This window comes from Hyla sarda, chromosome 6 (genome assembly GCF_029499605.1).
Source record: "Hyla sarda isolate aHylSar1 chromosome 6, aHylSar1.hap1, whole genome shotgun sequence".
Classification (NCBI taxonomy): domain Eukaryota; kingdom Metazoa; phylum Chordata; class Amphibia; order Anura; family Hylidae; genus Hyla; species Hyla sarda.
In genome coordinates this window covers 25,238,188-25,251,884 of record NC_079194.1, presented here as the reverse complement: position 1 = coordinate 25,251,884, position 13,697 = coordinate 25,238,188, and the positions used below count along the sequence as shown (strand labels likewise).

General features: G+C 43.7%; 1 protein-coding gene across 4 annotated transcripts in view; it reads right to left on the bottom strand.

Moving 5' to 3' along the window:
- Positions 1–13,697, bottom strand: part of RTCA (RNA 3'-terminal phosphate cyclase) — a 53,242-nt gene that overhangs the window by 15,623 nt on the left and 23,922 nt on the right. For all 4 annotated transcript variants that reach the window (XM_056523360.1, XM_056523359.1, XM_056523358.1 and 1 more), the window contains exons 6-10: positions 9,592–9,650; positions 4,660–4,801; positions 3,407–3,531; positions 2,175–2,233; positions 1,741–1,835 (exon numbers count right to left, since the gene is read on the bottom strand). In XM_056523360.1, coding sequence (XP_056379335.1) covers positions 1,741–1,835; positions 2,175–2,233; positions 3,407–3,531; positions 4,660–4,801; positions 9,592–9,650 — 480 coding nt within the window. The remainder of the gene's footprint in view (positions 1–1,740; positions 1,836–2,174; positions 2,234–3,406; positions 3,532–4,659; positions 4,802–9,591; positions 9,651–13,697) is intronic.

Below are 13,697 nucleotides of genomic sequence, written 5' to 3'. Positions count from 1 at the left end.
TAATTACCTATAAAACATGATAAAAAGCCATATTACAGTTCAATCTCCCAGTGTCATTTAATCTTCCCTTATCACCCATATCATTATACCTCCTCTCTATACCCTGTGCACAGAGGGCAATAAAGGGGGAATGTGGGGGATCAAGAGGAAATTATGTGACAGAAGGGGTGATAAAGGGGGATGATTTGGCACAGGGGAATAAAGTGGCACGGGGGGGGGGGGGGGGGGGAGGGAAAGAGGAGAGAATGATGTGGCCAGGGGATGTAAAGAAGCAGGAGATCACTGTTTAATCATTGGTCTTCTGCTTCTGTGCTGAGGCTTCTGCAGGGGGTGCAGCGGGGGCCTGGGCCCCTTACTGGGGTATTGGCTGTACCCCCTGACGGCGGCCCTGTGTACAAGGTAGGGCCGGAACATAAGCCTTGTTGTCCCCTATCGGAAGTGTTTTGTCCCCTATCGGGGGTGTTTTGTCCCCTATCGGGAGTGTTTTGTTCCCTATTGTCCCCTATTGGGAGTGTATTGTCCCCTATTGGGAGTGTATTGTCCCCTATTGGGAGTGTATTGTCCCCTATTGGGAGTCTTTTGTTCCCAATGTCCCTATTGGGAGTGTTTTGTCCCCTATTGTCCATATTGGGAGTGTTTTGTTCCCTATTGTCCCCTATTGGAAGTGTTTTGTTCCCTATTGGAAATGTTTTGTTCCCTATTGTCCCCTATTGGAAGTGTTTTGTTCCCTATTGTCCCTGTCGGGAGTGTTTTGTTCCCTATTGGGAGTGTTTTGTCCCCTATCGGGAGTGTTTTGTCCTATTGGGAGTGTTTTGTCCCCTATTGTCCATATTGGGAGTGTTTTGTTCCCTATTGTCCCCTATTGGAAGTGTTTTGTTCCCTATTGGAAATGTTTTGTTCCCTATTGTCCCCTATTGGAAGTGTTTTGTTCCCTATTGTCCCTGTCGGGAGTGTTTTGTTCCCTATTGGGAGTGTTTTGTCCCCTATCGGGAGTGTTTTGTCCTATTGGGAGTGTTTTGTCCCCTATCGGGAGTGTTTTGTCCTATTGGGAGTGTTTTGTCCCCTATCGGGAGTGTTTTGTCCCCTATTGGGAGTGTTTTGTCCCCTATTGGGAGTGTATTGTCCCCTATTGGGAGTGTTTTGTTCCCTATTGTCCCCTATTGGGAGTGTTTTGTCCCCTATTGGGAGTGTTTTGTTCCCTATTGTCCCCTATTGGGAGTGTTTTGTCCCCTATTGGGAGTGTTTTGTCCCCTATTGGGAGTCTTTTGTTCCCAATGTCCCTATCGGGAGTGTTTTGTTCCCTATTGTCCCCTATTGGAAGTGTTTTGTCCCCTATTGTCTGTATTGGGAGTGTTTTGTTCCCTATTGGAAATGTTTTGTTCCCTATTGTCCCTATCGGGAGTGTTTTGTTCCCTGTCGGGAGTGTTTTGTTCCCTATTTTCCCCCTATCGGGAGTGTTTTGTCCCCTATTGAAAGTGTTTTGTTCCCTATTGTCCCCTATTGGGAGTGTTTTGTCCCCTATTGGGAGTGTTTTGTCCCCTATTGGGTCTGTCCGCGTCCACTATTGGGAATGCTCCTATTCGGAGGGTGCAAATACATGATGTCTTATGGGACTCTGCCGGGGAATTAAAAACTGTTCGCTATTGGGAGGCGTCCCCTATTGGGAGGTGTCCGCTAAGGAAGATTTCACTGTATTTAGCATAATTGCTTGTGTTGTGTAATGTTTTAGGCAAAAACTACCTGGTCCTGTAAATATTCATCCACGCAGCCCCCATGACGAATGTTTCGGAGAAGGATTTCTGCAGCTTCTGCACCGACGCGATCCGAAGGGACGCCTAAAAAAAAAAAAAAAAAAAAGTTTTGCAAAAGAATCATCAAGAACTTGACTGTAGACAGATAACTGGTCAGTGATGGAAGGCGATCATCTAGATCCATGGTCTGCAGAATGTGGACACCCAGATGTTGCAAGACTACAACTCCCAGCATGCCCGGACAGCCAACGGCTGTTCGGGCATGCTGGGAGTTGTAGTTTTTCAACATCTGGAGGTCCTCAGTTTGGAGACCACTGATCTATGTTATCCTTATGTAGCAAATTTGAGACTACAGAATGTCAAAATAATAGATTGTAATTAAAAATATTGTGTCCTACTATAAAAAACAAGAAGAGAAATTACCTTTCCTTCCCAGAGACGATCCTGCGAATAAACATCCCGTTGACGTCTCCGCGACAATTCTATAAAACAATGGAAAAGGTCAACTTTTTTCCTCTCTCTCTCTTTATTTATTTTTATTTGCATGGGTTTTGTTATGGATTTTTTTTGTTGATGTTCTGCTGAAGATTTTGTGCTAAAATATGCAAATTAAAACGTAAGCATCTGTTGAATTCCAACATGTCTGACCCTATAGTTCATAAAGAAGTTAAAGTGGTGATCCAGGATTCGAAAAAAAAAACAACACATGGCTTCTTTCTTTTAAAAAATAGCGCCACCCCTGTCCTCAGGCTGTTTGTGGTATAACAACAAACTGTCTCCATTCACTTCAACAGACCCGAGTTGCAATACCACACATAGCCTGGGTGGCACTGTTTCTGGAACAAAGTAGCTATAATTTGGTGGATGAAGTAAATGGCGGTGGCTTATTTCTATGACCTCATTGAAAATCCATGCATGCTCCCCTCAACCGAGTGTGCACGTGTACTGTTGATTGGCAGGAATAGTGATTTGCTCAGGGTATATAGTCACCTTAACTCCATTTTAAAAAAAAGCTTTTGCCATAGGGGAGTCACTGGTGGCCTGGGTACCCACTCTGTCGCGTCTTTTTATTATAATAGTGTTCTAATAAAGTTTTTGAAGTTTTATTCTTATCTTGGGAGCTGGAGAACCCCACAATTCCTGCTACATCACCAAGATCCCTGTCATGTACACATATATATATCTTTATTGGGACATTTAGGGTATAATTAGGTGTGTGTACAGCATTGCTGCCACAGGCAGAGGAGCAGACAGGGAATGTATACAGTTGGTACGGCAGATTTACAGTCAGGTGGCAGGGAACTGGCAGGAATGCTATAGGAGTGGAGTAGGCAAGATAGGAGGACTGAGGGAATGCAATGCATTCTGGGAATTGTAGTACTGAGCAACCAGGAAGTAGTGAGAGAACATGGTAGGGAAGAGGATTGCATAGCCACTTAAATAGATTTTTGGCCATTCTGGAACTGGGGCAGACAGGTAAGCAATCCTTTTCAGCATTTTTCCCCCCGCCATCGGAATACCCCTTTTAAAGTAATTGTCTTAGAAATGCTGCTCTAGTACCGGACATTTACGTTTCATATTACTAAAATAAAATTAAATTAAAAATAATAAAATAAAGAAATAAAAAATAAAACACCTCATAAAATAAAACTTACATGATCCCACTACCATTTCCTACAGCCTTGTCTCCAGATTCTTGAACCCCTTGGATATTCACATAGAGATCTCTGAGCTCCCGTCGTATACAGCGAACCGCAGCCGAGATCATGTCCTTCACCATCTGAAATATAAAGGAATAAGATAAGACCAACACATAATGAGCAACGGAAATTTAGATAATCCACAACAGTGTTTCCCAACCAATGGTGTCTCCAGCTGTTGCAAAACTACAACTCCCAGCATGCCCGGACAGCCAAAGGCTGTCCGGGCATGCTGGGAGTTGTAGTTTTGCATTGTATCGCGGGCGTCGCGTAGCAACGATAGACGCTCCGCTCGACAGCGACGACTCGCCCCCCGGAAGCGACGCGGACTCACTCAGTGACATCGGCATCCGGAAGCGGCGCGCGCGAATTGAGCGTGGTAGCGTTTTACCTAGGTAAGTGCTTTAAATAGGCCCCGTTGTCACTGCCTCCAGCAGCGGATAACAGACGCCATAGCTGGGCATACCGCCACTGCAGATGCCAGCCTCTCGCTGACCACCATTGTGGTTTCCGTGAGTCCATACCCAAGAGCAGGGCTCTGCCCTGGGTTAATAGCACATCGCTTTCCCATTCAGTATATTTTGTAATTATGGGTTGTCTATGAACGCTGGATGTAATGGCGATGCATTGATTATGTTTTGCGCACTTTATTTAACTTGATGCACTTTATTGGCCATGGCTTCTAATCATATTATATGTTTTTTTTACCTTGATTTGATTTATTTTGTATAAGATTGACTACACTGTGCCTTATAGCCCCTGACGAACCCATTGACTTGGGGGAAACGCGTTGGGCAGGTTTACTTGTTTCATAAGTGTAGGGGCTGACAAAGGGGTAGACCGGGGCAGGGGTCGTCCTTTCAAGGACGAGTGCCCCGACAGTTCCCTGAGCGAGCAGGGGTAGCGGCACAACATCTCCTCGTCAGGGTATTTCAGGGGTTACCATCCCTACCCTGCCTGGACGTTTCCACTTATACCCCTACCATCCCCTGACCACTGTACTCTGGCCAATTTTTGACGCGGGCTCAGACTGCTATCCCAGCTTTCTTGGTCTCTGGGTCATTGTGTGTGACATTTTTCTGTTGTTGTGTGGTCAGTGGGGTCTTGTGGTTTTAAACTGCACAATAAATGTTAAGTTTTAAGTTGTTATAGTCCTTCTGTGAATTATGGTTGTGCACGGCTTTATACACACATGCACGCACACTTACCTTGTATGGGAGAACTCCAGCCACAAACGCCCGTCCGTAGATCTTTACGATGGATCCTCGATCTGTCAAAGTAATTGGCTTCAGGTACTTAACAGGGGAAACCCTGACTAAGATTTCTCCTCCACCGCGAGGGTAGTAGCCCCTGGAATAAAAGGAAGAAGAAACTAGTGCAAACTGCATTTAAAGGGAATGTGTCAGAAATAAATGAGAGAGAGAGAGAGAGATAGATAAGAGAGATGAGAGAGATGAGAGAGAGAGAGAGATGAGAGAGAGAGAGAGAGAGAGAGAGAGAGAGATAGATAAGAGAGATGAGAGAGATGAGAGAGATGAGGGAGATGAGGGAGGTGAGAGAGATGAGAGATGAGAGAGAGAGAGAGAGAGAGAGAGAGGTGAGAGAGAGATGAGAGAGAGAGAGAGATGAGAGAGAGAGAGAGAGAGATGAGAGAGAGAGAGAGAGAGAGATGAGAGAGAGAGAGATGATGAGAGATGAGAGAGAGATGAGAGAGAGAGAGAGAGGGGGGAGGAGAGAGGAGGGAGAGAGGAGGGAGAGAGATGATGAGAGATAGAGAGAGAGAGAGAGAGAGAGAGAGAGATGAGGGAGATGATAGAGAGAGAGAGAGAGAAGAGAGAGGAGAGAGAGAAGAGAGAGGAGAGAGAGAGATGATAGAGAGAGAGAGAGGAGAGAGAGAGAGAGAGAGAGAGAGAGAGATGAGAGAGAGGAGAGAGAGAGATGATAGAGAGAGAGAGGAGAGAGAGAGAGAGAGAGAGAGAGAGAGAGAGAGAGAGAGAGAGAGAGAGAGAGGGAGAGAGAGAGAGAGATGAGAGAGAGGAGAAGAGAGAGAGATAGAGAGAGATGAGAGATAGAGATAGAGAGAGATGAGAGAGAGACAATGAGAGAGAGAGAGAGAGAGAGAGAGAGAGAGAGAGAGAGAGAGAGAGAGAGAGAGGAGAGAGAGGTGAGAGAGAGGTGAGAGAGAGGTGAGAGAGAGGTGAGAGAGAGGTGAGAGAGAGGTGAGAGAGAGGTGAGAGAGAGGTGAGAGAGAGGGTGAGAGAGAGGGATAGAGAGAGGGATAGAGAGAGGGATAGAGAGAGGGATAGAGAGAGGGATAGAGAGAGGGATAGAGAGAGGGATAGAGAGAGGGATAGAGAGAGGGATAGAGAGAGGGACAGAGAGAGGGACAGAGAGAGGGACAGAGAGAGGGATAGAGAGAGGGATAGAGAGAGGGATAGGGAGAGGGATAGGGAGAGAGATAGGGAGAGAGATAGGGAGAGAGATAGGGAGAGAGATAGGGAGAGAGATAGGGAGAGAGATAGGGAGAGAGATAGGGAGAGAGATAGGGAGAGAGATAGGGAGAGAGATAGGGAGAGAGATAGGGAGAGAGATAGGGAGAGAGATAGGGAGAGAGATAGGGAGAGAGATAGGGAGAGAGATAGGGAGAGAGATAGGGAGAGAGATAGGGAGAGAGATAGGGAGAGAGATAGGGAGAGAGATAGGGAGAGAGATAGGGAGAGAGATAGAGAGAGATAGAGAGAGAGATATGAGAGAGATGAGAGAGAGAGAGATGAGAGAGAGATGAGAGAGAGAGATGAGAGAGAGAGGATGAGAGAGGATGAGAGATGAGAGAGAGAGAAAGATGAGAGAGAGAGATGAGAGAGATGAGAGAGATGAGAGATGAGAGAGATGATAGAGAGAGAGAGAGAGAGAGAGAGAGATGAGAGAGAGATGAGAGAGATATGAGAGAGAGATATGATGAGAGAGAGAGAGATAGAGAGCTAGAGATAGAACAGTCATGGGCATAAATGTTGGCACCCCTGACATTTTTCAAGAAAATGAAGTATTTCTCCCAGGAAAGGATTGCAGTAACACACGTTTTGCTATACACATGTTTATTCCCTTTGTCTGTATTGGAACTAAACCAAAAAAGGGAGGAAAGAAAGCAAATTGGACATAATGTCACCAAATTCCAAAAATGGGCTGGACAAAATTATTGGCACCCTTTCAAAATTGTGGAAAAATAAGATTATTTCAAGCATGTGATGCTCCTTTATACTCACCTGGGGCAAGTAACAGATGTGGGCAATATGAAAATCACACCTGAAAGCAGATAAAAAGGAGAGAAGTTCACTTAGTCTTTGCGTTGTGTGTCTGTGTGTGCCACACTAAGCATGGACAACAGAAAGAGGAGAAGAGAACTGTCTGAGGACTTGAGAACCAAAATTGTGGAAAAATATCAACAATCTCAAGGTTACAAGTCCATCTCCAGAGATCTAGATTTGCCTTTGTCCACAGTACGCAACATTATCAAGTAGTTTGCAACCCATGGCCCTGTAGCTAATCTCCCTGGGCGTGGACGGAAGAGAAAAATTTATGAAAGGTGTCAATGCAGGATAGTCCAGATGGTGGATAAGCAGCCCCAAACAAGTTCCAAAGATATTCAAGTTGTCCTGCAGGCTCAGGGAGCATCAGTGTCAGTGCGAACTATCCGTCGACATTTAAATGAAACGCTATGGAGGAGACCCAGGAGGACCCCACTATGGAGTAGACCCAGGAGGACCCCACTATGGAGGAGACCCAGGAGGACCCCACTATGGAGGAGACCCAGAAGGACCCCCACTATGGAGGAGACCCAGGAGGACCCCACTGCTGACACAGAGACATAAAAATGCAAGACTACATATTGCCAAAATGAACTTGAGTAACCAAAATCCTTCTGGGAAAACGTCTTGTGGACAGATGAGACCAAGATAGAGCTTTTTGGTAAAGCACATCATTCTACTGTTTACTGAAAATGGAATGAGGCCTACAAAGAAAAGAACACAGAACCTACAGTGAAATATGGTGGTGGTCAGTGATGTTTTGGGGTTGTTTTTCTGCCTCTGGCACTGGGGGCCTTGAATGTGTGCAAGACATCATGAAATCTGAGGATTACCAATGGATTTTGGGTCGCACTGTACAGCCCAGTGTCAGAAAGCTGGGTTTGTATCAGAGATCTTGGGTCTTCCAGCAGAACAATGACCCCAAACATACATCAAAAAGCCCCCAGAAATGGATGGCAACAAAGCGCTGGAGAGTTCTGAAGTGGCAGCAATGAGTCCAGATCTAAATCCCATTGATCACCTGTGGAGAGATCTTAAAATTGCTGTTGGGAAAAGGCGCCTCCAATAAGAGACCGGGAGCAGTTTGTAAAGGAAGAGTGGTCCAACATTCCGGCTGAGAGGTGTAAGAAGCTTATTGATGGTTATAGGAAGTGACTGATTTCAGTTGTTTTTTTCCAAAGGGTGTGCAACCAAATATTAAGTTAAGGGCACCAATAATTTTGTCCAGCCCATTTTTGGAGTTTGGGGACATTATGTCCAATTTGCTTTTTTTTCCTCCATTTTTTGGTTTAGATATAAACATGTGTATAGCAAAACATGTATTCCTGTAATCCTTTTCCGTGAGAAATACTTCATTTCATAATTTCAGGGGTGCCAACATTTACAGCCATGACTGTATAGAGATATATATATATATATATATATTATATACATATCAGTGTTTCCTAACCAGTGTGCCTCCAGCTGTTGCAACACCACAACTCCCAGCATGTACAGGCATGCTGGCTGGTGGTTGTAGTTTTGCATTAGCTATAGGCACACTGGTTGGGAAAAAACACTGATCTAAATTGTAAAAAATAATCCTGAAATCTTGGAATTTTCATTCTCACCACTAGGCCTAAAACTGAGCTGAGATTTTCTGTTCTGTCTGAGATGATAAGGAGGAGGCTCCCGGGAAGTGATCTGTACACAGTTACAGCGAAATGTGACGCCAGAGAAGACAATAGATGATGCTTACAGCTCAGCCCCCCCCTCCCCTCCAGAATCACCTCTGCACAGGTCATACAGCATGCTTACAATCCTTCCCCCTACAAAAAATAAGGTCTGGAGGGGTTCGCTGTGTCTATGTCCATGGCGCTAACAGTAAAGCATATCACCAAATGCTGTTAAAAACAGCTCAGGCAAGATGGCTTCCCCCCACAATAATATACTAAAAACTAAATAAAAGGAGAGAGATTAGACAAAAAAAAGAACATGTTGCAGTATCTGATCGCTAATTATGAAAAAAAAAAAAAGCAAAAAATAAAAATAAAAAAAAGACACGTTTATTTTGAATATGAAAATGACATTTAGACACTTTTTACAGTTCTGTCCATAGGGAAAGGCACTGTTTCCCAACAAGGGTGTCTCCAGCCTTCAGCTGTCCGGGCATGCTGGGAGTTGTAGTTAAGCAACTGCTGGAAGCACCCTGGTTGGGAAATACTGTGACAGGTGATAAGTGTTTGAATGCTAGAGTAACCCTTTACTTAGGGACATAATAATTCATATATTTAAATTACTGATCACTGCAAAACAAATTACGGTATAGAGAGATATAACATGATAGGACAGCCCCTTAAAGGGGTACTCCAGTGGAATTTTTTTTTTTTTTAAATCAACTGGTTCCAGAAAGCTACACAGATTTGTAAATTACTTCTATTAAAAAAATCTTAATCCTTCCAGTACTTATCAACTGCTGTATGCTCCACAGGAAGTTCTTTTCTTATTGAATTTCCTTTCTGTCTGACCACAGTGCTCTCTGCTGACATCTCTGTCCATATCAGGAACTGTGCTGAGTAGGAGCAAATTCCCATAGCAAACTTCTCCTGCTCCGGACAGTTCCTAAAACGGACAGAGGTGTCATCAGAGAGCACTATGGTCAGACAGAAAAGAAAAAAAAAAAAAAAAAAAAGAACTTCCAGTGTAGTATACAGCAGCTGATAAGTACTGGAAGGATTGAGATTTTTATATAGAATTAATTTACCAATCCGTTTAACTTTCTAGCACCAGTTGATTAAAAAATAATGTTTTCCACCGGAGTACCCCTTTAAAAGGCATTTACAAAGCTCATCTCACCTTCTCCTGATGTCACAATCTAATTTAAAGGAGAAATGTTCAGCAATTGGCCTAAAAACCTATAGAGAGAAAAAAGAAAACAAAATAAAAGACAACAAATGTTAATAAAGTCATAAAATCCAGATACACACAGAGTGTCACCTACCAAACTAAAAGTGACCTTGTCTCTGGAGCAATGGGGTACCTTGGTTTTTGGAATATTCTCCTTTGCGGTTTGGTATATATGTTGGGAATATCTCCTATTATATGCGATGGACATATAGTGGCACATATACAGCTGTGTGTCGTACAGTCTCACATGTCGTCTACTAACAGACTATTCCCACAAATAAAACACTTTTCGCCTATCTACAGGATGTATGATGAATATCTGATCACTGAGGGTCCTATGGGTGACAAAAAAATGGGGGAGGGATCCCATGTTTAAAGGGGTACTCGGCTGTTCAGCGTTTGGAACAAACTGTTCCAAACACTGGAGACTGTCATACCCCGCCCCCTCATGACATCACGCCCCGCCCCCTCAATGCAAGTCTATGGGAGGGGGCATCACGCCCCCTCCCATAGACTTGCATTGAGGGGGCGGGGATGTGACGTCACGAGCTCCTGGCTCCAGCGTTCGGAACAGTTTGTTCCAAACGCTGAGCAGCGGAGTACCCCTTTAAACACAGCAAATGTCAAGCCTGTGAACTGCCCTTACAGTTATAGTGCTATTCCACTTACAGAAAATGGTATTTAAATAAGACAAAAACATATACCTTACTAATATAGTGTTATCACTAATTATACTGGCTTCAGTGTGCTTTTGTAGGATTCACCCCTGACAGGAAGTTGTGTAGCCCTCTCATTGTCAGTGTGGTGTTGTCTCAGCTGCTCCCCAGTTTCTCCCTTTCTCCTAAAATGGAAGTTGTGTAGTCCTCTCATTGTCAGTGTAGTGCTGTCTCAGCAGCTCTCAGTTCCTCTTCTGCATCATCCTCTGCGGTGTCAGGAGGCACGACTGATCCATGTCCCGGAGCTCTGGCCCGCCCCCTGAATGATGTCATCACCTATGACCAGCCCCTACAGCTACAGCACTCTCTCCCTGTCATAGACATATATATCTTTATTGGAAGAATGAGCTGTGATTACAACATTCTGCCTTGTGTTGAGCAATGCCACAGGAAGAGGAGCAGACAGGATATGCATACAGCAGGTGCTGCAATCTCACTAACTGCACGATATTCTGCTGTAAAATGTGAAGCAAGGCAACAGCTCCCCCAAAACAAATAGAATTTTGGTGGTTTCAGAACCGGGGCAGACAGGTAGTCAATGCTATATGCTTCTGCAGTATTTTTATTTTATTTTTTCCTGATGTCGCAATGCCTGTTGAGTACTTCAGTGGAAAACTTGTTCATTTTTTTTTTTTTTAAAGATTTGTAAATTACTTCTATTAAAAAATCTTAATCCTTCCAGTACTTATTAGTTGCTGAATACTATAGAGGAAATTCTTTTCTTTTTGGAACACAAAGCTCTCTGCCGACATCATGAGCACAGTGCTCTCTGCTGACATCTCTGTCCATTTTAGGAACTGTCCAGAGTAGGTGAAAATCCCCAGAGCAAACATCTGCTGCTCTGGACAGTTCCTAAAATGGACAGAGATGTCAGCAGAGAGCACTGTGGTCATGATGTCAGCAGAGAGCTCTGTGTTCCAAAAAGAAAATAATTTCCTCTGTAGCATACAGCAGCTGATGAGCGGCATAGGCCATATTCGAATTTGCGATATTTCGTGAATATATGGATGAATATTCATCCTATATTCGCGAAATTCACATTCACGATGTTCCTTTTTCTTCCTGTGAAAATTCGTAATGAAATTCACATAGTGCGCATGCGCAATTATATCATTCACCTAAAAGAAGGGAGGGATCAGTGTCCAGTCTGGAAGTTTGCATAAATTTGCATAAAAATACACCAACGAATATTCGTCATTACGAATATATAGCACTATATTCTAAATATTTGCGAAATCGCGAAGTGACTATATTCACGGTAAAAATTAGCATTTCGAATATTCGCGCTCAACACTACTGATGACGTGACAGCTGTGTGATGGGAGAGCAGTCTGCACTGTGTAACTGCGCATGTGCCGATCCCTCGTTACACCTGGAAGTACCTCTTTCTGAAGTCTCGCTACTCCTGGCTTCCGGGTGTAGCGAGGGGCCCGCGCATGCGCAGTTACACTGTGCAGACCGCTCTCCCGACACACAGCTCTCACGTCAGCAGGACACAAGAGCTGTGTAAAAACTTCAGCGCATGCGCTCTGCAGACAGAGCACTGCGCTCAGGGGAAAAATGAATAAGCAAACAAGGGGGGAGGGCTAAGGCCCCTTCCTCCGGAACCCACAGCAAGGCTGCCGGCGGAGGACCCGCCTTCATAGCGCAAATGAAGGCCAAAATTACGGAACTTTAGCGGACGACAACTCGGCAAAACCCAAAAAAGTTCCATACTCGTACACTGAATCTTTAGTCCAGTGTTTTCCAAATGTTGTGCCTCCAGCTGTTGCAAAACTACAATTCCCAGCATGCCCGGACAACCAACGGCTGTCCGGGCATGCTGGGATTTGTAGTTTTGCAACAGCTGGAGACACACTGCCTTAAAGGGGTTATCCAGGAAAAAACTTTCTTTTATATATATATATATATATATATATATATATATATATATATATATATATATATATATATATATCTATCTATCAACTGGCTCCAGAAAGTTAAACAGATTTGTAAATTACTTCTATTAAAAAATATTAATCCTTTCAGTACTTATGAGCTGCTGAAGTTGAGTTGTTCTTTTCTGTCTAAGTCCTCTCTGATGACACGTGTCTCGGGAACTGTCCAGTTTAGAAGCAAATCCCCATAGCAAACCTCTTCTACTCTGTGCAGTTCCCGAGACAAGCAGAGATGTCAGCAGAGAGCACTGTTGCCAGACAGAAAGGAACAACTCAACTTGAGCATCTGATAATTATTGAAAGGATTAAGATTTTTTTTAATAGAAGTCATTTACAAATCTGTTTAACTTTCTGCAGCCGGTTGCTATAAAAAAAAAATTTTTTTCCTTGAATACCCCTTTAATCCAATAGAATCGGACAGTGTAGTGTTCTTGTATACACTGCAACACATGTCCAAGGATCCTAGTAATCTAACCATAAGGGTGGGTTCACACTGAGGAATCCTCACGTAAAAATTGTGCCGTGGAATTGACGTGGTTTTTTTTCCGCATGAAATTTGCGCAAAAATCGCTGGGAATTTACGCGGAATATAGGAGGAAACTGGGTTTTTTTTAGTTTTTTTTGCTGGACTACAACCACCCATTGGAACTTCCTTTTTATATATATTTTTATTCGTGCGGAAAAGATTTCAATCGGACTTCAATGGACTTCTGCTCGCGTATTCCGCAAGAAGAATGAACATGTTCTTTCTTCTAGCGGAACGGAATTCCGCGAGCAGGATTTGCACAGTGTGAACAGTGCAGAGTAAAATACATTGAAGTCAATGGCAAAGAAGATGTTAATTATTTCTAAGCGGAGAATTCAAGAGGAATTACTCGAGTAAATTCCTCTTGAATTCTCCACTCCAAATTAATTCACATCCCCTCTGCCCATTAACTTTAATGTTTTTTCCGCTGTCCTGTTCACACTGCGGAAATTCTGCTAGCGGAATTCCGACGCTGAATTCCTTTCCGCTTGAAGAAAGAACATGTTCATTCTTCAAGCGGAATCCGCGAGCAGAATCCAATAGAAGTCAATGGTAAAAAAAATTCCGCCCGACATCGTTTTCGCATGGAAATGGCTGAAAAACCCTTCACTTCTTTCTCCCCCATTTCCGCGCGCAATTGCGAACAAATTACGCGCAAATAGAAAATTCTTTTTTCCGCATGTACATTTTTCAGTGTGAATTCCTTTTGATTTACTCAGTGTGAACGCACCTTAAGGGTCACAACTAGAGATGAGCGGACTTACAGTAAATTCGATTCATCATGAACTTCTCGGCTCGGCAGTTTATGACTTATCCTGCGTAAATTAGTTCAGCTTTCAGGTGCTCCGGTGGGCTGGAAAAGGTGGATACAAT